This window comes from Belonocnema kinseyi, chromosome 8, assembly GCF_010883055.1.
Source record: "Belonocnema kinseyi isolate 2016_QV_RU_SX_M_011 chromosome 8, B_treatae_v1, whole genome shotgun sequence".
Classification (NCBI taxonomy): domain Eukaryota; kingdom Metazoa; phylum Arthropoda; class Insecta; order Hymenoptera; family Cynipidae; genus Belonocnema; species Belonocnema kinseyi.
This window is the reverse complement of record NC_046664.1, coordinates 90,201,907-90,227,280: the sequence shown is the minus strand read 5'-3', so window position 1 is coordinate 90,227,280 and position 25,374 is coordinate 90,201,907. Positions and strand designations below refer to the sequence as shown.

The following is a 25,374-nucleotide window of genomic DNA, read 5'->3' as shown; positions in this document are numbered from 1 at the left end:
CATATCAAAAATATAATAGTTGATATTTCAACCAATAAATGTTTTAATTGCATATTAAAAACAATTGAATTCATTTAAAAAAACGAATTTTCACCCAAATAGATTGACTTTTAACAAAAAAAGAACGATATTTCCACCAAAATTGTTGAATTTTCCACCACAATAATATAATTTTCAAACCAAAAATTATTGAATTGTCAATCCAAAAACAATAGTTTTCTACCAAACAGTTATATTTTCAACTCTATAATATTAATTTCCAAACAAAAAACTTAATTTACAACCAAAGAATGGAATTTTCAAGTAAAATGATGAATTTTGTATAAAATAGTACAACTTTTAACCGAGTTTAGTGGAAGTTTCAACCAAAAAAAAGGTGAACTCCTATTAAGAAATAATAGTTGATATTTCAACCAGAAAAGATTTCAATTATAAACTGAAAGCACTTGAGTTAATTTAAAAAAACACAACGAATTTTCAACAAAAATGTCGAAGCCTCAACCTAAACAGATTAATTTTCAACCAACCATTTGCATTTTTGTTCAAGAAAGATGAAATTTATAATTGAAAAGATAAAATTTCGAACCAAAAAGAGGAATTTTCAACAAAATAGTTGAAATAGTAATAAAAAAAGATTTTTCAGTCAATCAAATTTTTAAGCAAATAATAAAACTTTAACCAATAAATAATTGAAATTTTTTAAACACCTTTTTCAATGTATGTATTAATTTTAATGAAGATGAATTCTAAATCAAAATTTACGAACAAGCAGTTGAATTTGCAAGTAAATCGATAATATTATCCTTTTTAATATTTATAATATACAATATTAATCTATAATATTAAATTGTAATGCATACTTACTAATTTTATCAAAAAATAATTTACTATTAAATTACTCATCCAAGTATAATATTTTAAATATTAATTTTTTTAAATAATAGCTTGTTATTTTTTTAAGGAAAAATTGAACATGTTGTGAATTTTATTAAAAAATAAAGAAAAATACATTTCTTATGAGTTATAATAATTTATACTTGTTTTTTAAATATATTTTATAATTGTAAGTAAATTGTACTATTTTAGTTTTATAAATGTATAATAATGTATTTTTTGTTCTAATCCGTCAAATAATGCATTAGCCACTAATTATAACGGTTTTTGAACCAAAAATTCCAATTCACAATTTTTAAATTGTGTTTGTGTGGGTTACCTTTTTGTAACTGTCCCAGTAGTGGTCGATTTTTATTTACTTCTTTACAGCGTTTTTGAAATATGTTACTACCATGTCATTATGTTAAGGCTGGGACAGATTTTTTTGTTTTTCAAAAATTATTTGTCCGAATGAGGTACTATCAGTCCTCTGATTCTAGTTGCACTAAATGTTACCTTAAACTTAATAGATGCGCTCGTCGATGCGAGCAGTGTGTTTATTTTCAACAACTTTCTCGCTGCCATTTGCCATGGAATAGAATGGAGTTCAGTGGAAAGATAATTAGTCATTTCTAAGGCGATCTTATAGTCAATTTCAGCTGCCTCTGCTAAGCTGAACGCATCCTCCAAAATATGTGTCCTATCCGAGGTAGAGAATCTCTGAAATCGATTAAATTCTACATTTAACTAAATGCCAGTTTAGTTTAATTATAGTTAAATCAAGAGTTTTAATAAATGAATACCTTGTGGTTCCATTTAAGAACCTCAGCAAGTTTCTGCCATTCTGGTTCTTCGTAGTTGACACGATAGTATCCAATTTGATCACAGTTGAATTTTATCCATTCGGCTGGTTCATCTAATTTTACCACCACTGTATAAAAAATATAATATTTCGTTTTGCATAAAAATTTATAAACATTTTAGTAATAAAAACTTGACTAGATTACGATGTGCATGGCGCCAAAGTCCGGTTTAAAAATTCCATGACTTTCCCAGTTATACTTTTGACAAAATTCTAGTTATTTTTTTTTATTCAGTAAATTTTATTTATTTTAACACATACTGCTGGGAGCTAACTAATTCATTAACAATTTCTTGAACAATTATTATTGAATGCAAATTTAAAGAGCTTTTTAATAACACAGGACCACAAAATGGTTTCAAGAGTCTACTGGGATTCTAATTATTAACAAATTAATAAATTAACAAGCCTCAAAACCACACACTAAGAAGCCCCAAACCCACAAGCTCTATATCAAAAAACGCACAAACCTCAAACCAACAAGCCCCAAACCCACAAGCTCCATATCAACAAACACCAAACCAATAAGCTCCAAACCCACAAACTCCAAATACGCCATCCCCATATCCTCAAACCTACAAACCACAAACCCACAAGCTCCAAACCCACAAACCCATAAACTCCAAATCCATTAAACTCAAACTCACCAACCTCAATTCCACAAACCCAAATACCTCACATCTTATAATACCAATTGAGAAATTGGTATAATTTGGGGTTTGTTGGTTTGGGGTTTCTACGTTTGTGGATCCTGTGTAATTTTATTATAAAGAATTCTTATCAATATCGTAACATTGTTTTTAACATAACAAATTTCGGAACTATAATCATATTATTTTTATTGAAATGTATTCATATGGCCGACTGTACGAAGATCCTCAGCCTATTTTCATTGGTGCAAAAATACATTTGGATGAATACGAAAATTCAACTAAAGTACTTATTATGACTTTTAAATAGATGCGGCTAAAAAATTGATTTTTTTTTCTCGAAATTTCATGAATTTTCCAGGTTATCCAGAAGAAGGGAGGTTATAACTTTGGGGTGGGTCTCGACAAATTAACTCCCCTTAAAAGGGGTAAAAAAACGGTGGGGGCTCCTGAAAAGAAGTTAAGGTATGTATAATTTTAAGCATCCTTTAACACGGCAGAGCAAAAAATTGCAAAATAAATGAATTTTGAAACAAATACTTAAATTTTCCAGGAAAAATTTCGAATTTTAACAAAAAAATCTCTCCGCTACGCGGGCACATTTTCATCACGCGCTACGGGCGAGGCTCGCTTCGCTCGCAAGTTTGAGCGAACCTGTTGGTTCTCGCGCTCGATTATGCATTTACCTCGCGCTAAGTGCTCGGTCTTTATATTTTCATACATTCTTGTGCAAACATTTTTAAATTAAGACTCGAAACATCCACCACTGTAATTTTGTGATTGTGAATTCTCTTTCGTTAAAAAGGCTTAGCTCGAGAGCTTGAGTGCACCTAAGGCACGCGACTGAGGGCAATCGCACTCCGCGCTTCGTCTTTTCATTTCTTCCCCATTCGGGCACATACCTTTTAAAATCAAAGGTGAACGGACCGACAACTGTAATTTTTTTTAATTTGAACTCTCTTTTGTTAATGCTCTGTTGGCTTTAACGAACACATTCTCATCACGTATCTCGTGCTTCGCACTCGATTTTTTCCAACCTGTCAAATTTTCTACATTATACACAACACTTTTACATCAATTATAATACATTTTTATGTAACTCTGCCAGGGATTACTTATTTAAAAATTGCAAAACAAAAAGCAAATTGTATTTATCATGATTATTTTTGTATTTGTTCAATATTTTGCTTTAAATTGTATTTTAAGCTGCTCTGAAACATGTATCATTTCAATAAATGTATATCATTACAATCCATAATATGCATAAAAATTGAATCATACTAATTCTTATTTCCTTGTTTTTATAATTTTTTTTAATGTTGTTTTTTATGATTAAATAAAAACTACTGCGAATCTGCATAGGGTCTAATACAGGAACCTATATAGGGTCCTATATAGTAGCCTATGTCCTCTTTCGTCTTTTCTGTGCTTTTTCCAAAAAGTTAATTTTTTAATTTTTAACCTTATGTTTGAGCGCGCCCACGGCGCGCGACGGTCGAGTCTCTCGCTTCGCGCTCGGATATTTATTCTTTGCATTTGGAATGCTTGAAAAAAACTTTATCAAAAGATCTCTTTTAGATGGCAGTATTTATATGCGTCTTCATATTCTGAATTGTCTACTTAATTAAGTATAGTCAAAGATTAAGTTTCTCAAAGCTCTGTAGGCATTGAGGTACACATTCTCATCGTGACACTCGCGCTGCGCACTCGATTTCCAACAGACATTTGTAAACAGGTTTTGTTGCATTTTTTTTCTTGTAACTTTCGTCGTTTTTCCACACATTTTTTTTATTTTACTTTTTTCAACGTTATTTTTCACGAATAAAACAATTGGTTATGATAATCTTGTAGGGATTTCAAAAAGAAATGTTTTTCTTCTCTTGACTTTTTTCATATCGTGCGTTTCTCGACTTCAAATTTTGATTTTCGGTTGACTAAAAAAATTTTGAAAACGCTATAACTCTGAGAATTTTCTTTTTACCGAAAAAAGTCATGAGGATAAATTGTTTTTTTTTCAATACTATAAATATCCGTACATAGAATATTCAAATTCAGAAAAAAGTGGTCTCAAAGTTTTCAAAATGCGCTCACTTTTTGAATTTTCATAAAAAATGGCTGGTTAACGAACTCGTCCTTTCTTTTAGGACCTAGAAAAAGTGTGCCAAAGATGGATTTAATTCGTTCATTTTTTCGAGAGTGATCGTGTTTACGGACGGACGACCGGACGGCTGGACGGACAGACAGACAGGCGCCATCGTGAAAACCTGATTTTCGGATTTAGGGGGTCTCGAAACGTGGAGATCCGTTGAAAAAGTGTGATCTCAAATGTCCTATAATTCTAATACTTTCTCAATCATAAATGATGAGAATGTAATAATTAATAATAAATTTATAGATCTTTTTAGGCGAACAACTTTTGCCTGGTAAATTAAGTACATGCCTTGTGCCATTTTTTCAAACAAATTTATTATTTTTATTTAGAATGTTATTTTCTACGACTAAACCAAAAATTAACTGTCCTATCAAAAATTATAGCTCTTTTTTGGATGAACAAGTTTAGTCTCATTTTTTTTCGTAGCTTATATTGAAAATTGATTCATTCTTAATTTTTAGTTCTTTTCAGGGCGCGCAATTTGATATTTTTCATTTTTTTCGTATCTTGCATAGTTTGTCCAAAAAATGGAATTTCTGGATTTTTCATTATTTTTGGTATGATCAAATTCGGAGTATTCAACTTCTCGACTAAATTAAAAAAGTTGTTATTATAGTCCTGTAGGGCTTTCAAAAAGCAAAGTTTTTCTTCTCCAGACTTTTTTTCGTATCATGCGTTGTTTGGCTTAAATTGTTCATTTTATTTTGTTTTTTTGGATTTTGAAAATGCTATAACTCTAGTCATTTTTGATTTTTCAAAAAAGGTCATTTGGATAAATTGTTCAATTTTTTGAATTCGATGAATAACCGCACAGAGAATTTTTCAATTTTTAAAAAAGTAGTCTCAAAAATATTAAAAATGTGCCCACTTTTTGAATTTTTATCCAAAATGGCTGGCTAACGAACTTGACCCTTAGTTTAGGACACTAAACGAGTGTACCAAAGGGCAATCTAATAGATTAATTTTTTCAAAAGTTATCGTGTTCACAGACAGACAGACATAGATACAGACATACAGCCAGACACATTCGTAAAAATTTGTTTTTCGGATTCAGGGGGTCTCAAGACAAAGACAAGACTTGCCTTAGACAAAAACTGGGGGGAGGGGGGTCAAATTTTACACAAATCTAATACCTTGTCTGATGAGAATGTAAAAATGAAATAGTTTAGCTTTCAGTTGAAAAAATAATTTGCAACCAAAAATACGGATGTTCAAGAAAATTATTCCATTTTCAATCAAACTGCTCAATTTTTAACTAAAATTATGAGATGTTTAACGTAAACAGTTAAATTTCGAACAAAGAAATAATAATCTTCACTACAAAATATAAATTGTCAACTAAAACTAAAATAATTCAATTTTAAGTTAAAAAATTAATGTTGAACCAACTAAATGAATTTTTAACTAAATCTATATAATATTCAATTGGAATAAGTTACACTTCTAGTTGAAAAATTACTTTCCACAAGAAAAACTACATGATTCAGAAAAAAAGTTACATTTCTCAAAGAAGTGATGAATTTTCAACTAAAATTGTAAATCTTTACCTGCAACTGTTAAATTTTAAACCAGGAAGATGAATTTTCAACCAAGAAGATTAATGTCTACCAAAAAAGATGAATTTTCAACTAAAAACTATCATTTTTCATCAAAAAATTAAATAATTAAATTTTTAGTCTGAAAATTAATGTTCATCCCATGAGATGAATTTTCAAATAAAATTATGGCATATCAAATGGAATCTTAGTTATATTTAGAGTTAAAAAAAAATTTCAAGAAAAAAAGAAACATAATTAAATTTTTGGCAAAAAATCTATTTTCAATCAAAAAAACTTATTCTTCACAAATGTTTAAGTTTCAGCTAAGTTCAACCAATTTTCTTCCAAAAAATCGATTTTTTAACCGAATACGTGAATTCTCAACGAGATAGTTGAATTATCAAATAAAAAAGACCACCAAACTCATAAAATTTTAACTAAAAATATAAATCTTCAAATGGAATAGTTGAATTCAACTATGAATTTTCAACGATAATGATTAATTTTTTATGAAAGACGAATTTTCCACCAGTACGTCAATTTTTCAGCAAATAGTTTTGAGATTAAAAGTATCAAACTTTTAAACAGATTTTCAACCAGAAATAAAATACTTAAATTTTCTGTTAAAAATTTAATTCTTAACCATAAAAGAAAATGGATTTTCAACAAAATAGTTACATTTTCAACCAAAGATGAATTTTCAATTAAACTCATAAATCTTCAACCGAAATAAATTAATTTTTATCAAAAGAGTTTAACTTTTAACCAAGCAGTTTTTGCTTAAAATAATACCTCTACTCTAAAAACTACTTGAATTACTTTCTTTATCTAAAATTTGGAAGAGGGAAATTTCAAATTTTGACAAATTCTAACTTGAAACAGGGATTTGTTTAAATCCTTTCCTTCTAAATCCGAATAATTCTTACAAAAAATCCTCTTCTATCTAAATAAATCCCTGTTCCAAGTGAAATTATATTTGTTTGCGGAAACTCCTTTTTTTTAAATAAAAACGATAATTATTATCTAAAGCAAAAAATTGCATAAAATAGCACAAAATAGCAAAAAATTGCAAAAAATGCCTATATTATTTTTCAATCGGGTAGGTCTCTTTGATTTTTATATCGTAATTTTCATTTCTTTCGCGAGTTAGATTGTTTTGAATGAAAAGTAATAATTACAATTAGGTGTATCTTTGTCGAACCACACCAAAGCCGGGGTCGAATTTTCACTAGTGATGTACGTGATTGGGATAGTCCAGTTGTAACTACAAAGAATCTATATTAGTTAACGACTGATTTCCATTGCCTAGAATAATAATTTAATCTCGTTTTCGAATATACGGTTCAAAATTCATTTGCATATTTGTTCATACCCATAATCCGATTCGGAAGGATCGAATTTAGCCTCTGGATCAGCCAGGAATCGTTTCTGAGTCAAAGTGTAAGAAGTTTTCGACTTGACAGCAACGTTCACTACCGGAAATCCCATTTGTCGAGTCCAGGTGTCCATAATCGCGTTAATATTTATGCGATTGCCAACTGATTCTTGTAAAATGTTGAAAAGATCTGCTGTTTCAGCATTGTGATAAGCATGCCTTTTCAAGTAGGTTGTCACGGCTTCGTAAAAGATATCAGGTCCAATAAAATTTTCTAACATTCTGAGTACAGATGCACCCTAGAATAAATATAAAATAATGCGCGAAAAGTTTTCCTCCGCCAGGATTCCGGTCAAGTGAAAGTAACATATTCATACTTGCCGCTAAAAGGAAAAATTTATTTCAATTTTGAACTTTTATTTCTAAGCATCATTTAACAAAACAGAACCAAAAATTGCAAAATAAAAGAAATTTAAAACAAACAAATAAATTTTTCACTAAAAAATATCAATTTTTCACAAAAAATGGAATAGTTAAACTTTTAGTAGATAAAATTAATTTTTAAGAAGAAATACCGGATTTTACAAAAAATAGTTCAATTTTCAACATAACTAATCAATTGTCAACTAAAATTATGAATCTTTAACTGGAATAGTTGAACTTTAAACCAAAACGATTAATTTTCAACTGTAACAATGATCCTTCAACTGAGATAGTTGCATTTTGAACATAAAAAATGTAATTTTTACTATTAATTAACTAATTACTGTTTGATAGAACAGATGAATTGTAATAAGTTACATTTTAAGTTAAAAAATATCAATTTTCAACCAAAAATTAAATATTTAATTTTTTGTCAACAAATAAATGTCCAACCAAAGAGATTATTTTTATGAAAAATTATGGAATATTTAACTGGAATAATAGTTAAATATTCCGTCTGAAAACAAAATAATTTTAAACAAAAGAATAAACAAATTTTCAACGAAAAAGATAAATATTTGCAAAAAAAAAAATCCCTTTCCACCCAAAGAAAAAATATGTTTTCAATTAAATAGCTCATATTGCAAACATAGAAATGAATTTTCAATTAAAATGATGAATTTTTAACTAGAAAAAATAATTTTTAACAAAAGAGATTTACTTTGAACTAAGTAATTTTATTTCTAACCTAAAAGATAAATTTCCAACTATAATGATAAATGTTTAACTAGAGTACTTAATTTTTTAACTGAAAGGGATAATTAAAAAAAAAACATTTAACGAAAAAGATCATTTTCTACAAAAAAATCGATTTTTAAGAAAATATGTGAATTTTCTACGAAATAGATGAATTTTCAATTAAAAAGGACAAATTTCTATCCAAATATTTAAATCTTGAACAAGAAAAGATAAATTCATAACAAAAATGGACATTCAAATTTTCAGTTGAAGAAATTTATAAATAAAAAATACCAATTTATAACCAAATAGTTTAATTTTAATCCAAAAAAGATACATTTTCAAACAAAAATAGAATGGTTAAATTTTCTTTTAAAAATATAATTCTTAACCATAAAAAAATTTATTTTCAACAAAGTAGTTACATTTTCAACCAGAGATGAATTTTCAATTAAAATGATGAATCTTCAACCAAAAAATTTATTTCAAATCTGGAATAATTGAATTTTTAACCAAAAAGGAGAATTATTAAACAAGAAGATTAAATTGCAAAGAAAAAGATAATTTTCTACAAAAAAATATTTTTTTATCACAATATGTAGATTTTCAACAAAGTAGTTGAATTTTCAATTCAAAAAGAAAAATTTTCATCCAACTTGTTAAGTTTTGTACGAGAAAAGATTAGTTTTAAACCAAAATGGACAGTTAAATTTTCATTTGAAGGAATTAATTGTCAACCAAACAAATGAATTTTCAACTAAAATGATGAATCTGCAACTGCAATAGTTGAATTTTATTTATTTTAAAATGATTTTTCTGTAATCAGAAGTAAATTCCAGGTTTCTTAAAATTACATTCCCGGTCTTTCTCAGTCAAGTCGCCACCTTTTTTTTAAAGAAGTATTTTTAAAAACAAAATTACCTTATTATAAGAGATAACATCAAAAATAGCAGTGATCTCATCCGAGTTTGACACAGTTTGCACTATTGGATGAGAGCTAAGTTTTGCATCAGTCTGAAAGGCAACATGCAATTCATTTGTAAGAAAATGCTCCATCTGAAAAAGAAATGCGATAAAATACATTATTATTTTAGAAAAATGGAGAGGTTTTTACAAGTATAGCAGGGTGTCTACCCAAATCCTAGAAAAAAAAATCCCCAACAATTCCATGCTTTTTTGAGGTATCTTAAGTTTTTTCCAGGTATAATTTTTCATAGTACGAAGCCATTAAAATATTTTACATTTTTTGAAACAATCGAATAGGAATCAAAAGATTCGAACGAAAATAAGAGAAATTTTCTGACATTTGCTAATTCTTTCTGCAAATTCAATATAATTTACCTGTAAACTATGTTAACTACGAAAAATGAGTAAAAAGTGATGCAGCTACGGAGGAAAAATGTAAAAATTACCTTTTCTCAAAGTTTTGTGTCGAAAAATTTTCTATAGAAAACATAATTACTACATAAGTTCGACATTATGTCTTCGTAGCCTCATTATCTTTTGATACTTTTTTTAGGCTGAGCTTAGGTTAAGCGAAATTATTTTTAAATTTAGCGACATCTTAGTTTACAGGGATTTAATTAAAATGTTTAATTTAGAAAGGTTTGAAAAATGATATTTTAAGATACTCTTAAATATATTATCATCGTCGATTAGTCAAGCAATTGAGTACTAAAACTTAATTAATAATTTCTTTAATTTGTCCCTAAAACCATGAATTTAATAATAATTCAAACAAATTTTTATTTTACCTCCTAATGCTGAAAAATAAAGATTAATAATCAATTTTATAACTTAAAATACTATTTTGCAAAAAATACTTGAAACCTCAATTAAATAATTCAATTTTTAAATTAAAATTTCTAAATAATCCAAATAGTTGAATTTCAAACTAACAAAGGATCAGCTTTCAACCAAAAATGGAATAAAGAAATTTTTAGTTGAGAAAAATTAATTTGCCACACAAAAAAACTAATTTACAACCAAAGTGATGAATTTAAAACTAAAGCAATGCATCATCACTTAGAATAGATTAATTTCAAATCAAAAAGGTGAATTTCTATAAAAAAAAATTAAACTTTCAAACAAGCAGTTTTATTTTCAACCAAAAGGATGAAATTTCAATAAAAATAATGAATATTTAACTGGAATACTTGCATTTTCAAAAGATGACAGTAATTTTCTACACAGAAATGCTATTTTCTACAAAACATATGGATTCTCAATAAAATATTTGAGTTTTCAACAAACAAAAAAATCAATTTTCAACCAAATAGTTAAATTTAGATCTAAAAAATATCAGGTCAGCGCATAAATCTTCAACTGGAATTTATGAATTTTAAACCGAAAAGCTAAATTTTCAATTAAAGTGGTATCTTTAACTGCAATAGTTGACTTTTAAACTAATAAAAAGCAGTTTTAGGAAAAAACACGAATTTTCGTGTAAAAAAGATAGTTCTTCAGTCAAAAATAGAATAGTTACATTTTTATTTGAAAAAATTCATGTTCAACCAAAAAGATGAATTTTTAACTAAAATAATGAAATTGCCAACTGAAATAGTTACATTTTCAGTTCAAAGAAAAAAAATCATTTTTAACATCAAAAAAATGCAACAAGATACTTACATTTTTAACTGGCATAGTTAAATTTTCAGTAAAAAAATTAATTCTCAGCCAAAGAAAACAAATATTCCATGAAATAGTTCATTTTTCATGAAAGAAACGAATTTTCGATTTAAATAATGGATCTTCAAGAAAAAAGTTAATTTTTAGCAAAAAAGTATAACTTTCAACTAATTAATTCAATTATCATTCCAAAAAAAAGATTAACTCTGAACGAAAAATGTAGTATTTGATATTTCAGAAAAAAAAAGATTTTAATTTTTAATTAAAAACAGTCGAATTAAACCGAAAAATACGACTTTTTAACATGAGTTAAATTTTCAACTAAAAAACATTTTCATTCAAAAGAGAAAAAATTGCAAAAAATCTGTTAAATTTTTAAACTAAAAGATGCATTTTCAACCAAGAAAATTAATTTTCTAATAATAGACAGGAATTTTTCATCAAAATACATGAAATTTTAACTAGATACTTGAATTTTGAACTAAAAACGATACATTTTCAACTGAAAATAGAATAGTTAATTTTGTAGCTAAGAAAATTAATTTCAAACAACAAAAAAACAAATTTTCAACAAAATAGTTCAATATAGTAATGTAAAGGTACTGTCACCAATTAAGAATTATTGTTATTACATTTTACATTGAAATTTAAAAAAATGAGCAGACTCTCGAAAAAATGCCCTGGCAATTCCAGGTTTAACAGGTAGGGTAGACACCCTGTATAAAGTTTACTAACCAATCCCCAGTCCGGAAGAATTGCATCGGAACTTTTAAAACTCATAAAAGTTGCGAAGCCTTCATTTAGCCAGAGGTCGTTCCACCAACGCATCGTTACTAAATTGTTAAAAATGAAAATACAGTAATTTTTAAATTTTTTTATAATTTCTACGTATTATAAAAAAAAAATACCTAGATTTCCGAACCACATGTGAGCAAATTCATGAGCGATGACTGACACAACACCTTCTTTGTTTGCAGAAGAGCTAGTTTCATTATCTACCAAAAGTCTTGCTTCTCGATAGGTTACAAGGCCCCAATTTTCCATGGCACCTGACACAAAATCAGGAATAGCTGCCATATCTGCAATATAAAACATATTATCTTTCAATATTACTTTCTGGACAGAAATACAAGATTTTAGTTTAATTTTACAACATAGGTACCCATTTTTGGCAAGGGATAGTCGATTTTGAAGAGATTAGTATAGTACTCGATGATCTGAACCCCAATATCGAGGGCAAATGCCCCCTTGTCCTTATGAGTTTTTGTGGTGTAGACGCTAATTGGTAAAGTCGTGCCATCTAATCTTTTTGCATTGGCAGTAAGTGCAACGAAATCGCTGACTATGAAGCATGATAAGTACGTCGACATTGGCACACTTTTTGCGAAAGTCACCGTCGTCAAACCTGAGGAAGGTTGATTCACCTCCGTTTTCTATTATTTTTATAAACAATGATTATCAATTAAACTGGATAAATATAATTTACAAAAAAATTTGAGTCCGGCACTTTGAAGAAATAGCAAAAATCAGAGAATTTAAAAAGGAACTGTAAAAAATAATAAGGGCTGCCACAAGGTGACTATTAGTCACTTTTTCAAATGAAAAGGCCACATTAGACACTTTTCATTCTATAAATTAATTCGTGGATTAATTACTAGTTATTTCAGGTCTATGCCTATTTTTAAATTATCTTGAATTCTTTGATATATTTCAAGGTATTTATAAAGATTCCGAAAAATTTTAATAGATTTCAATAAATTGTAGGAATTTTTAAGATTTTAGAGTATTTTTAAAACGTCCAAGTAGAGTTCTTAAATTTCCGATAATTCAAGTTCATGTTATATAACAGAGAATATGACAGAATTTAAAAGAATTTAAGAATTTATGATTTTTAACAAAATTTTTATTGTTCAGGTTTTATCAGCACATGAATATAAATTATTTTCTAGCTTAGACATGTTCAGGAATTACAGTGTTTCATATGCAAATTTAAAATTTTCAAAAGGTATTCATTTATTTCAAACAAAAAAAAAACCTTTTTCTACTTTAAAAGATAACTCTTCAACAAAATACTGGAATTTTCAACCAAGTAATTAAACTTTTAGCATAATAGTTGAATATTCAACCAAAAAAGACACATTGCCAACGAAAAAGTGTCATAGGTTATATTTTAATAAAAAAGAATGAAATTTATACAACAAAAGAAAAGAATTTTAAAAACAAAAAGACGAATTTCCAACATATAAAGATTTTTTACTGAAAAAATAAATAAAAGTTAATCTAAATTATTGAACATTCAAACCAGAAGACAAATTTCTTTACAAAAATTCTATTTTCAAACAAAAGATATGACTGTTAAACAAAAAATTAATTTTCTACGAAACTGATGTATTTTTACGAAAAAAAGAGGAAATTTAAAACTAAGAAATAATTTTTTCACAAAAAAACGCGAATTTTTAATTAAAAAATATAAATCTTAAAAAATTTAAAAGTTCCATTTTCTGTTAAAAGATGAATTCTAAACAAAAAAAAGAAGTATTTTTTACTAAACAGTTAAATTTTCAACCAGACAAAAATAAAGAAAATTTCAAAATGTAGTTTAACTTTGACCCAAGCAGTTGAATTTTCATTAAAAAAAAAGATTAATTTATAACAAGATAATTAAACTTTTAATCAATAAGATAATTTTTCAAATTAGAATATAAATCTTTAACAAAAAAGTGATTTCTTAACTAAGCGATTCAACCAAAGGTTTGAAACAAATTAGTTAAATTATCAAGCAAAGAAGAACGATTTTTAACGAAAAATTTGCATTTTCATACAAAAAATTTAATTTCTTCTGTAACAGATGCAGTTTTAAATCAAAAAGATAAATTTTCAAAAAATAGTTGAATTTCCTGTTGAAAAAGAGTTTAGTCGAGTTTTCACGATCAAACTATTAATTTTTTAACAAAAAGGATGACTTTTTAATAAAATTGTTGAATTCTCTAGCAAATAGTTTAATTTTTATGCAAAAATATGAAATTTATCCTAAAAAAGAAGAATTTTTTATTAAATAAAAAGTTGAGTTTTCATCCAAAAAATATTTCAGTTAACTCAGTAACATCAAAAATTGAATTTTTGTAGAAAAAAATAAGTTTCTATGAAACAATTGAATTTTCAATCTAAAAAGACTAATTCTTCCCACCAAAAAGGAAACATTTTTAATAGAATAGTTAAATTCTCTACCAAATAGTTGCATTGTTATCCAAAAAAGATCAATTTTATACTAAAACAGATGAATTTGTAATAAAAAACAAATTTTTTTATAAGTGGAACTTTCATCCAGAAAACATTTCAGTTAATTTTTCAATACCGAAATATAAATTTTAAACAAAAAGTAAAATTTCTACGATCAGTAGTTAAGTTTTCAAGAAAATAGTATAATAGCTTAATTTCTAACCAAACAGTTGCATTTTTATCAAAAAAAGATTGAATTTCTGCTAAAGTAGGTAAACTTTAAAATGAAAAAGTCAAAAAAAAAAAAAAAAAAAAAGAGTTGAATTTTCAACCGAAATGTTAGCGAAAAAATGCAATTTTCTATTAATTAAAATAAATTCTGAGATTCTCATAAATTCTCAGAGAATTTATTTATCGGTTATATTCTCGGTAATATTCTCATTCTCGTTACCGTTCTCGAAATAATATAACCGGCTCAAGGCATTTTCAGGAGCTTTTAATTTTAAGTATTTTAGTGAATTTAAGAAGATTCCAAGGATTTTTTTGGATTAATTTAATTAATTTGAAGTGATTTTAAAGCTTTTGAAATATTTTCGGATAGAGGATTTTTTAGAATTTCTTAAGATATGGAACGATTTTACAGGACGTACGAGTTTTTAAGATATTTAAAAAGATTTCACGTTATTTTATTAGCTTTCGGAGGATTTCAATGATTTTAAGGGATCTTAAAACTGTCAATATATTTTAATACATTTACCATGATTTCACGAAATTTCATCATAGAATTCGAAGGGATTTTACAATATTTAAGTTGCTTTTTAATTAATTCTGATTAATTTATCCTAAATTCTTTGGGATTCTCTTAAATTTTATGTTAAAAGTTTTAATTTAATCGATCCTGAGGATCTATGGATAAAATGATCAAAGGATTTGAAATGTGTTACGGTATTTTTTCCAAATTCATTGGCATTTTCAAGATCTTTAAACAATCTTAAAGGAGTTTAAAGAATTTTAATTACTTTAGGGTATTGTAAAAAAATTTCAAGCGTTTTTAAGGGCTTTAAAAAGTTTCAAGGGCTTTCAAAAGATACCAAAGGATTCGAAATGTTTTAAAGAAATTTAAAAAATATTTTTTGCAATTCATTTGGAATTCTCTCCGAATTCTTATTAACTTATCCCCGCAATCCTTTCAAATTATTTTAAATTCATCTAAATTCACGCAATTCTACCCAGTACAATTAATTTTTTCATATTTTTGAATTTTTCAATTCACTCTATTGCTTTTTAAATTCAGCTTGATTTTAAAAAATTTTATCTAATTCTTTAAATTTCTTTTAAATTTCTCTAAATTCAATTGTAATCAATAAAATTTTTTTCGATTTAAAATTTTTTAAAAATTATTTGAATTATTTTGAATTTAACTTCTATTGTTTTGTAGTTATAGCCACTTCTTGTGTTGAAAATTAGTAGTGTTTCAAAGATTTGAAGAGTTTCGAAATTTTTTTGAAATTCACCCTGCATTCTTTTAAGTTCTTTAAAATTCGTTAAAAAATTTTAATTTACAAGAATCCTTCTAAATTCACTCCCTTCTACTTAATGCAATGCATTTTTAAAAAATTTTATAAGTTTTTATTTAATTGATCCTGAAGTCTATTAACCTCGACTGGGAATTCTTAGACATTTTATCAAATCCTTGGAATTATCTTGAATTTTTCAAAGCTTATTTCAAAGTTACTGAATTCAATTCATTTTATATTTTCAAATTGTTTTAAATTCATTTGATTATTTCCATTCATCTTGAATTTATATAGATTTCAGCGAATGTTTCTCTTTTATCTTAAATTCCTTTCAATTCATTCCAGTTTTACGGAAATCAATTAAATTTTTTAAATTTTAAATTATTTTTCGAATTAATTTGAATTCTTTTAAATATAACTTGAATTGTTCTAAAATCTGCTCAATTAATCCTGAATTTGTTTCCTTTTGAGAGCGAAAAAAGTACCCTATGAGCGTGAAAAAAGGACCCTTTGCACCCTATATTTTATCCCATAGATACTTTTAATTTTGAGACATATTAATATAAAAAATTGGAAAGCTTCTTTCGTTTTAATCAACGAATCATTCTAATCACAAAAGCTTCGACATTCTTACACTTTAAAATTTATCTGATTTAAAAATTTTAATAAACTCCAATTCCGGAATTTTCTCAAAACACAAAATTTAATCATTTTCAAATTATTTTTTTTTTCAATTTTAAGGTTTTACTTATTCGATTTTTTTTAATTAAAATAAATTAAAGTAAATTAGAATAAATTAAATGTAATTTTCAAAATGCGAAACTATTCTATTTTATTTTACCTCAAGTTAGGAGAATTTCTAATATTAACTTCTTCAAACAATAAAACTATATTTCATCGGTTTTAAATTTTGTGATAATTCTCTTTTAAACTACAAATAAGAAATGTATATTAATATAAACGTATTAAAGTTTTTAAATCTAAAGAAAAGATTAAGAACTGTTTGAGATGGATAAGGTGTTTAGGAATTTTGTCAATTTGTTAATAAAAATGAAGGGTGGAAATGCATGAAAATCAAACGCCATTTTCACTTTTTTTTAGCAGAGATTAAGAAAGCGTTGTAAATTCAGCAGGGCCATTTAGAAAAAAAAGTTGAAAAAAATAACTGAAAATTTGAATTTTAGATATCCAATGAACGAATTCACCTAAAAAAATTTAATTAAATTTCAATCGCAGTTCATCCTTTGAGGTAAAAAGAGCCTCTTCACCAACTTTGAACGACAAGAATGACTCTCTTTATTACTATTTTCCTCATAAATTTTTTGTAAGATTATCCACTTTTGACATTAGAAATGATGAATTTATTATTTTATTCTATGTCGTATTGTATTATATTATTATTCGAAGAGAGTTATTAATTCAGGATAATTATGAGAATTTTGTTTTAAATTTTGAACATGCAATTCTGAAAATGGTCATACCTCAACGTTCATGTTGGAAATAGCACCATAGCAATCTCCAGAAGGATGAACAATTTTGATAGTGAATTCTGCCTTGAAGGCAGGTTCATCAAAACATGGAAAAGCCCTTCTTGCATAAGTGGGCTCAAATTTGGTAGTAGCGATGTATCTGTGAAATAATATGAGTACAATAAAATTATTATTATCATTTTTATCATACCATTGAGCCACATACCTTTCGGGGGTGGCTTAATGAGAAAAAATACAACTTTTCAATTTGAAATTTGAGATAAAGTACCTATCTTTATCTTGCGAGTCTTTGTATTTGCTGGAATAGAACCCAACAATTTTGTCAGGTCTGAGCAGACCGCTGAATTCCAGTGACAAATGATAAAGACCAGGATTAATATTCTCTTCCGTAGAAATAACTAATATCTCTGATTTTTCAATCGGGTAGGTCTCTTTGATTTTTATATCGTAATTTTCATTTCTTTCGTGAGTTAGTCTCGTCTTTGTAATATTGAGATCCTTCTGATGAAGAGAAATATAACTTCTTTTATCCAGAACATCAATTAAAATAGTTACACTGCCATTGTAGGTTCCTTTTTCAAGATCAGGATGCATCAAAAGATCATAGTGTATAGGCTTAACTTCCTTTGGCAATCTGAATGCATCATGTGATGGTTTCTCTGTCGTCATGACTGAGTAAATTTTTGGTTTGTTTGGATCTGATAGAAAAATATTTTTATTATTACGCGATTATCATAGATATTTCTTCCAACCTAAGAAATTCAAAAAATATAAAGGAGGCTGTGTGGGCAAGCTGTCAGTCGAATTGTGTAATTTAGAAAAGAACGAAAAGTCAAATTCAAACAATTTATCAAGCATTGCGAGCTTATCATTTACACAATAAATGTAAAGAAAAATATAAAATTTGAGCAAATTAAATCTTGGGAAAAAATGTCTAGTTTTCAAAATTTCACATAAATTTTGAAAATTGTAATTGAGCTGCCGGATGCCCAAACCAGTCCGACGCTCGAAAATGGGTAAAAGTATTGTCCGAGCGTCTTAAAAAAAAAGAAAATGTTTAAAATCGAAAAATCAATTTTTGGAAAATGTATAATTATAGAGAATAAGGAAATGCAACTTTTTCCTATTAGAATTTTGTTTGCCAAATATTTATTTTTAATGAAAAAAGCGAAATATTAAAGAAAATTTTCTCCCTGATTTAATTAAAACTTAAAACTTAAATCGTTCTAACTCGGCTAAAAGTTATTTAAATAATATTCAAATATTCAAATATTATATTCAAAACAAAAAATATTTAAATACTATATAATTATTCAATATTCAAAATACTATAGCCATGTCTAGGAATTTATTAAAAAGTTAACAATTGCTTATTGTTTAATAATATTTAATTGCAAAATGAGTTCAATCGATAATCATGTTTTCTTGGCTTCGTCGGTAAAAAGTATCTAGGTAACTTCGGCTTTCAAGCAACTTCCAGTGAGTTATTTATTCAAAAATGTTAAATGAAGTTTTTCGGACAATCTCATATCGATTTGTTAAAAATTTACTGAGTTATTCAGATTTGAAAAAAGTACTAGAAGTCTACACGCGCTGTTAGCTAATGCGTCGCGAGGACTGCTGGTTCAAGCAGATTTCTCGAATTCAGTTTGGATTTTTGTTAATACTTTGAATGGAGGTAGGAGAGAAATTAATATATTGAAATATATGTCTAATAAAACAAAAAGTTATTTGATAAAATACTGCGCAATCTTCGCGTGCACAATGCTGATGTTTACTAAGAAATGAACTCAGAAGAAAACAGAAATATTTGTAATTAAGTTCAATGAACGCCGAATGACCTCCAGCCTATGTTACCATAAAAACAGCCAAAACAATGAATTTTGCTTTAAAATAAAATAGATCATTGTAGTTTTCACCATGAAAGTGTTCACCTTGTACTACAGTATTTTATAACAGTTAAAGTAATAATTACAATTCAGTTTCCAAATTTAATTTTCACATTTTTGTAGTAAGCAAACGATCAAGGTGGTAGGAACCTTGGGATAGAAATATTTTTAAAAAATGTAAAAATGAAGTACGTATATTATGGATAGTGCCCCTCAATTATTACTAAATGTAAAAAATAATCTACCAATGAAAAATGAAAATTTGTAAATTCATGTTTAAAAATATCAAGCGCTTGGAAAAAAAAATTGTCTAAAACAATAAGTATTCCAAAAATAGAGTCTTTTTTATAGTTGACGGACCTAAATTAAAATAAAAAGTTTCAAGGCTGAATACAGTTAACTAAATTTTTTCCTACCTCCTTTTAAAGTATTAATAAAAAATCTAAACTGGATTCGAGAAAGCTGCTTGAGACAGCAGTCCTTACGACGCATTAGCTAACAGCGCGAGTAGACGTCTAGTACTTTTTCCAAATCTGAATATCTCAGTAAATTTTTAACGAATCGATATGAGATTTTCCCAAAAATTTAATTCAACATTTTTGAACATATCACTCACTGGAAGTTGATTGAAAATCGAAATTACCTAGATACTTTTTACCGGCGAAACCAAGAAAACGGAATTATCGATTCACTTCATTTTGCAATTAAATATTATTAAACAATAAGCGATTGTGAACTTTTCCATGAATTCGTAGGGATGCCTATAGTATTTTAAAAATGGCATGTAAATATAAACTCATGTAAATAATATTTAGCAGCGGTAGAACGTTTCAAGTTATAAAACTTGATTAAATCAGGGAGAAACTTTTTTTTCAATATTTCACTTTAATATTAAAAATAAAGGTTTGTCGAAAAAAAAATCTACTAGGAAAAAGTTTTATTTCCTTATTCTCTACAATTATATATTTTCATAAAATTGATTTTTTGATTTTGAACATTTTATTTCTTTTTAGACGCTCGGACAATACTTTTACGCATTTTCGAGCATCGGAACGGTTTTTGCATCTGGCGGCTCAATTTTAGTCGCGGCTCTGATTTTATTATTTATTTATTTAATTCTAGCTTGTATTGCAGAATGTATGGAACAGTATGTAAATAGTGTTTATTAATCCAAAACTAGAAGATGTTCTTACTTGAGAAATATCGACTCGCAATAATATTTCTTGGAGGCCCCTGCTTCGTAAGGAATTTCAAAATACGAAACTGGAGATAAACCATCTGCGTTGAGAAATAAATTAACACCGAGCTGGATGTTATGTATTATTTTAGGCAAAGAATGTGTCAACAAATATTCCAAATGTTTTGCAATAAGTATACATAGTAATATTAAAAATGCATGCGAGCCACAAAACGTTTTAAAAAATCCCGGATTTTTGAGTCAATTCAAAGTCTAAAATAAAATATTGTCGTTTATAACAAAAATTTAATTGACAAAAGTGAACAGAGATAATTATATTTATCACGAATATTTTAAATACATGTTATTTTAATCGGAGGCTTTATAAATCCAAAAATGAGTATATTGCACTAAAATTTTGGGAAGTGGTTCAAAATATAGTGTGACATGTCTTTTTTTCTATTTGAGTTTCTATTTTATTTAAATAATGCAATTTCATCAGTTTTATTTTGCTTATAACTTAAAAGCCATGATTCAGGCACAATCGAAGTAAAAATATGAGTAAAATTACACCATTTAAACAAAATAAAAAATAAAATGGATCTGGCAGGTCTACCTCTTTTTCAGGACGTATTACTTTTCTTATTCTTCACATCTAACTGCAATATTTTTGAAGAGCTTTATATATTATGTTAAGTTATCAAGATTAATAAACAGTGGTTGAGAACTTTTTTGAACAAGTCAACATTTCATGCCCTTAAATTGAATAGATTTGAGAAGCAATATGCAGAAAAAGTTTGGAATAAATCAAATTTGTTTAGCAAATAATTTCGGTTTACTAAATTTGCTATATAAAAATTAATCTTTCCCTTTTTAAACATATTTCGTCATTAATAAAATAGCGATTCTTGGAAGTTTATTATTATTTTTTCAATGCTTGTTTTTTACATTATACTTCTTAATGCCTTAAATAAAAAATTCGTCTCCTATAAAAGAATTAACATCGTTATAAAATGTTTGCATATTGTTTTTGGAAAACTGTTCAGACGAGATATGTACGTTAGGATATTTTTGAAAATCCTAACTTTTGAAACTATAAAAGGCAAAGGGCGTAAGAATTCCCTTTAGGAATACAGTTGAAGACCCAAAAAAATCGGAAATCCGGATCAAAGTTTCAAATTGTAACGAATATTTTTACTAATATTTTACCTCGCAAATTATTTCAGCCGTCCTATTTTTGACCAATTTCACTCTGAATTAAATTTTTTATAGATAAGATATTATGTGAATTTTATGCAAGCTAAACCATTTTTGTGGACAGGAGAAATTTTTTTCCTAAAATCAAATTTTTCCATTCTTCTCTGAAACCACGAAATAAACAAAAAAAAGAAGAAAAATAGATATTTGCACAGCTAGAAAAGTTGTGAAAGAAATTCCTTTTGTACTTCTGCGATATTTCACTTCGTTTCAGAGACAATTTTAAATATTAAATTCGTAGGAAAAAAATTCTCCCGAACTCAACAGTGGTTTAGCCTTCAGAAAACTGAAAGAGTGCCCTTTTTGTATAAGCAGAATCTTTTTAAAATTTTCTTTTTTATACATTCTTTCCAATATTTTTTTAAAGATCCTGCTTATATAAGAAAGAAACTTGATCAATTTTATAAGGGCTATCTTATTTTTGAGGCTGGGAGTATTGATTTTGTCTGAAAATCGAATTTTTAAATTTATGACAAAAGAGTAACAGAAACTTTTTGGAGAACATTTTTAGAGTTGCAATTTTGTACCTGAATTTTTTTATCTTTCGTTGTTTGCGATAAAAATAAATATTATGCAAAAAAACTTTCCTGTCGTCAAAAATGGTGTAGCCCGCGTATAATGCACAGTTCCAATGTAATTGAAACATCTTAATTAGGCCAAATCTATAGAAATTTAAAACCAACTTTTTTTGTTGAAAAATAGACGTCAAAATTCCAATACTCGTGACTAAGAGTATATTTTTTTAATTGAAAAAATAAGTGTGATCTAATTTTTTCTAAAATAATAACATATATCGTAGCCGAGAGTTGTTGGGACTTGAAGTGTACCTGCCTGATTTAAAATTGATTCAGTCAATAAAATTATGAATATAAAAACGACTGCGTTGAGATAATAATTTTTGGAAAATGTACAAAAGCACGTTTGCTAAATTTGATTAATTGCACATTTTTCTTCGAAAAAAATAAAGTGTAGTTTCTGAAATTTTTTGAACTGGAGAAATATCAATCCCGACATTTTCATTTTTGTTTCAAAAATTTTACAATTAAATACATTAAAAAATATTGTTTTTTGTTGGATTTGAACAAATTCGTACTTTAACAACACAATTTGTTTTCGTTTTTCATTTTATATTAATTTTCAATAACTAAAACCCTACTTAGAAGAAAATAGCCATAATTTGTTGGCCTATAGAAAACCGGTCAAAGATTGCGACAAAAAATTCAATTTTTAGTTAAAAAAGGAATGTTCTCCCGAGATATTAAGTATCAGAATACGAGTAAATGTATTTTGCTGCGATATCACAGTTCCACATGCTTTGCAAAAAATCCGAAAAAAAAAGAATATATATTTTTTCATTGAATGATAATAATTTGTAGAAATGTCAATGCTAAACATTTGAACAAAATTATTACTACGCTAAAATTTAAACTAAAATTTTACTGAGATTTTAATCCAATTAAAAAAAGAGAGATTTCGAAATAAGCCATTTATTACAATGTGTATTTCATTTTTAAGAAGTTTTTATGTAATAAAAGCATTTTTGATAAAAATATGCTCTGTATAGTTGCGTTTTATTTTAATTGCAGAAATTTTTCTGGTTTCCCGCTCCAGTGTGAACAACCAATGAAACAACTTGGCATTTTATTTGATGAAATATATTTGTTTAGAAAGATTTAATTGTTATTAGCCGTTCAAAAGTATCATCCTTTCAGCTATTATGGCTTTCAAAATCACGTTTTACTCAAATTGAAACATCAGTTGGACGCACAGTTTTAAATTTCCCGCCAGAAAAGGTTGCTGAACTCATCGACTGTGGGCACTGTAGCTGTCAGCTATATATCGAATTATCGAATTACGTTTCACCCGGCACCATGAATGAAATGATAACAAAATTGCACTGAAATCTTAAAATATTACCTAATTTATTTTACAATATAAAAAGAAAACTTAAATATATAATTTAAGTATGGTTTCTGTTTTTGTGCACTTCACGAATTCGAGGAAAAAACATTATAGATAGGTATGTGAATTCACTTGAAAATTTAAGGTTTTTGAATTTTCTCACCTGCAAGTTCACTGGCCGCTTGAACTTTATCGTTCATAACAATCACAAGTGCCGTCAAACAAGAGCAGAGAAGACTTAAAAAGACGCAGAGTCCACAAATAAATCCAAAAAAGGCAGAACCTGCAATTCTTCGCCGGTAACTTGTGGTAGGCCTTGACGACGAACTGTAGATGTCGACTCGTAGGGGCGCCCCACCACCTGGTTTATCATTCATTCTTTAAACGAAATTTTTGACTGGCGTCTGCGCTCTGATCTGCTTCTCTGTAGCGGCAATATTCAAATGTTTATCAAAATTTATCCAATTGAAAACCAAGTAAAAAAGGACTTTTGACTGATCCAATTTATTTCAAATCGGAGATGGTATTACAATATATACATACATGTCCTTTTATTTTATTACATAACAACATAATGCGCAACAATCCATTAGAGCAAACTGAGTTTGCCTTTTGACAAAATCCTGTCCGATTTGAAATTAAATCGGTCATTTAAAGAGCACAATACAAAGGACATAAAAAAAATTGGGACGCTTCGCATTAAAGGCATAATATGCAGTATCCCTTAGGAAAATCAGAATAAGCTAGAGTGGCCGAAAAATTTGGCTTTAGATTTTTGGTGATCGATCGTCCCAATTTATTTCACTTCAATGAGAAAAGCTCGGCTTTCGAAAAAATGGAAAAAAGAAGTAGTTGTTATTATTTTTTTGTAAATCAAATTTATTCACCTCTTAAGGAATATTTAAGAAATAATTTCCACTGAATAACATTTAATATTGACCTTCCTTCCATGTCCAAAACCCCTTGTATTTTGGTCGAAAAATGTCCTAAAAATGCAAAATAGCAGTTTGATGTAAAATTCACCCTAACCATTTTTTTTTTCATTTATTCCAAATTAATTATTTAAATTCGCTATATTACAAGATTTCAAGTATCAAAAAATGTAATGACTTAAACAATTATTATTTTTTAACAATATTTTTTGAGTAAATCACGAAAAGTTATAATGTTTTGGGACAAATGATACAGCTGATAAATGTCAAGATTACCATTTTTTAACATATTTTTTAATTGTTAAACAATTTCTAATTGTATCATATTTTCCACCAAATCCTAAAAAGTTAGATATTTCTGGAATGAATGACACAATGAACTAATGTTAAAAGTAAAATTTGGCATTCACAATACTTGGCAATTGTTTAAGCAATTTTCATATGCTTAAACCATTATTTTTTGGAATTTATTTTGCATGTAATGAATGCTAGCGGTGTAAGTTTTTGTTTTTAATTATTCAAACAATTAATATCATTGCTCCTTTGATAGAAAAGATCTCTCTTATATCGACCTGAAAAAAAATAATTAATCATAAAGTAACGAACAAGAATTTTATGCAAAATTATTGTTTAAAAAATTAGGACACAAGTTCTGAAATAAGAAAATACTGAATAACAAATCACATAGTGCAAGCAGTGGCGCCAATCCTATTTGAAATAGGTCGGGCGGATCTACTTCAAACAGCTCCCCC

At 27.4% G+C, this 25,374-nt stretch overlaps 1 protein-coding gene across 5 annotated transcripts in view; it reads right to left on the bottom strand.

Annotated features, from left to right (window-relative positions):
• Window positions 1-25,374, bottom strand: part of LOC117179105 (glutamyl aminopeptidase-like) — an 82,411-nt gene that overhangs the window by 16,929 nt on the left and 40,108 nt on the right. For 2 of the 5 annotated variants that reach the window (XM_033370775.1, XM_033370773.1), the window contains exons 2-13: window positions 24,578-24,676; window positions 23,854-24,114; window positions 17,734-18,163; window positions 17,457-17,604; window positions 12,402-12,672; window positions 12,148-12,318; window positions 11,975-12,072; window positions 9,533-9,667; window positions 7,448-7,749; window positions 7,254-7,339; window positions 1,677-1,804; window positions 1,390-1,593 (exon numbers count right to left, since the gene is read on the bottom strand). In XM_033370775.1, coding sequence (XP_033226666.1) covers window positions 1,390-1,593; window positions 1,677-1,804; window positions 7,254-7,339; window positions 7,448-7,749; window positions 9,533-9,667; window positions 11,975-12,072; window positions 12,148-12,318; window positions 12,402-12,672; window positions 17,457-17,604; window positions 17,734-18,163; window positions 23,854-24,067 — 2,187 coding nt within the window. In that variant the 5' untranslated portion in view covers window positions 24,068-24,114; window positions 24,578-24,676. The remainder of the gene's footprint in view (window positions 1-1,389; window positions 1,594-1,676; window positions 1,805-7,253; window positions 7,340-7,447; window positions 7,750-9,532; window positions 9,668-11,974; window positions 12,073-12,147; window positions 12,319-12,401; window positions 12,673-17,456; window positions 17,605-17,733; window positions 18,164-23,853; window positions 24,115-24,577; window positions 24,677-25,374) is intronic. The other 3 variants (XM_033370776.1, XM_033370772.1, XM_033370774.1) reach the window with 2 other exon arrangements.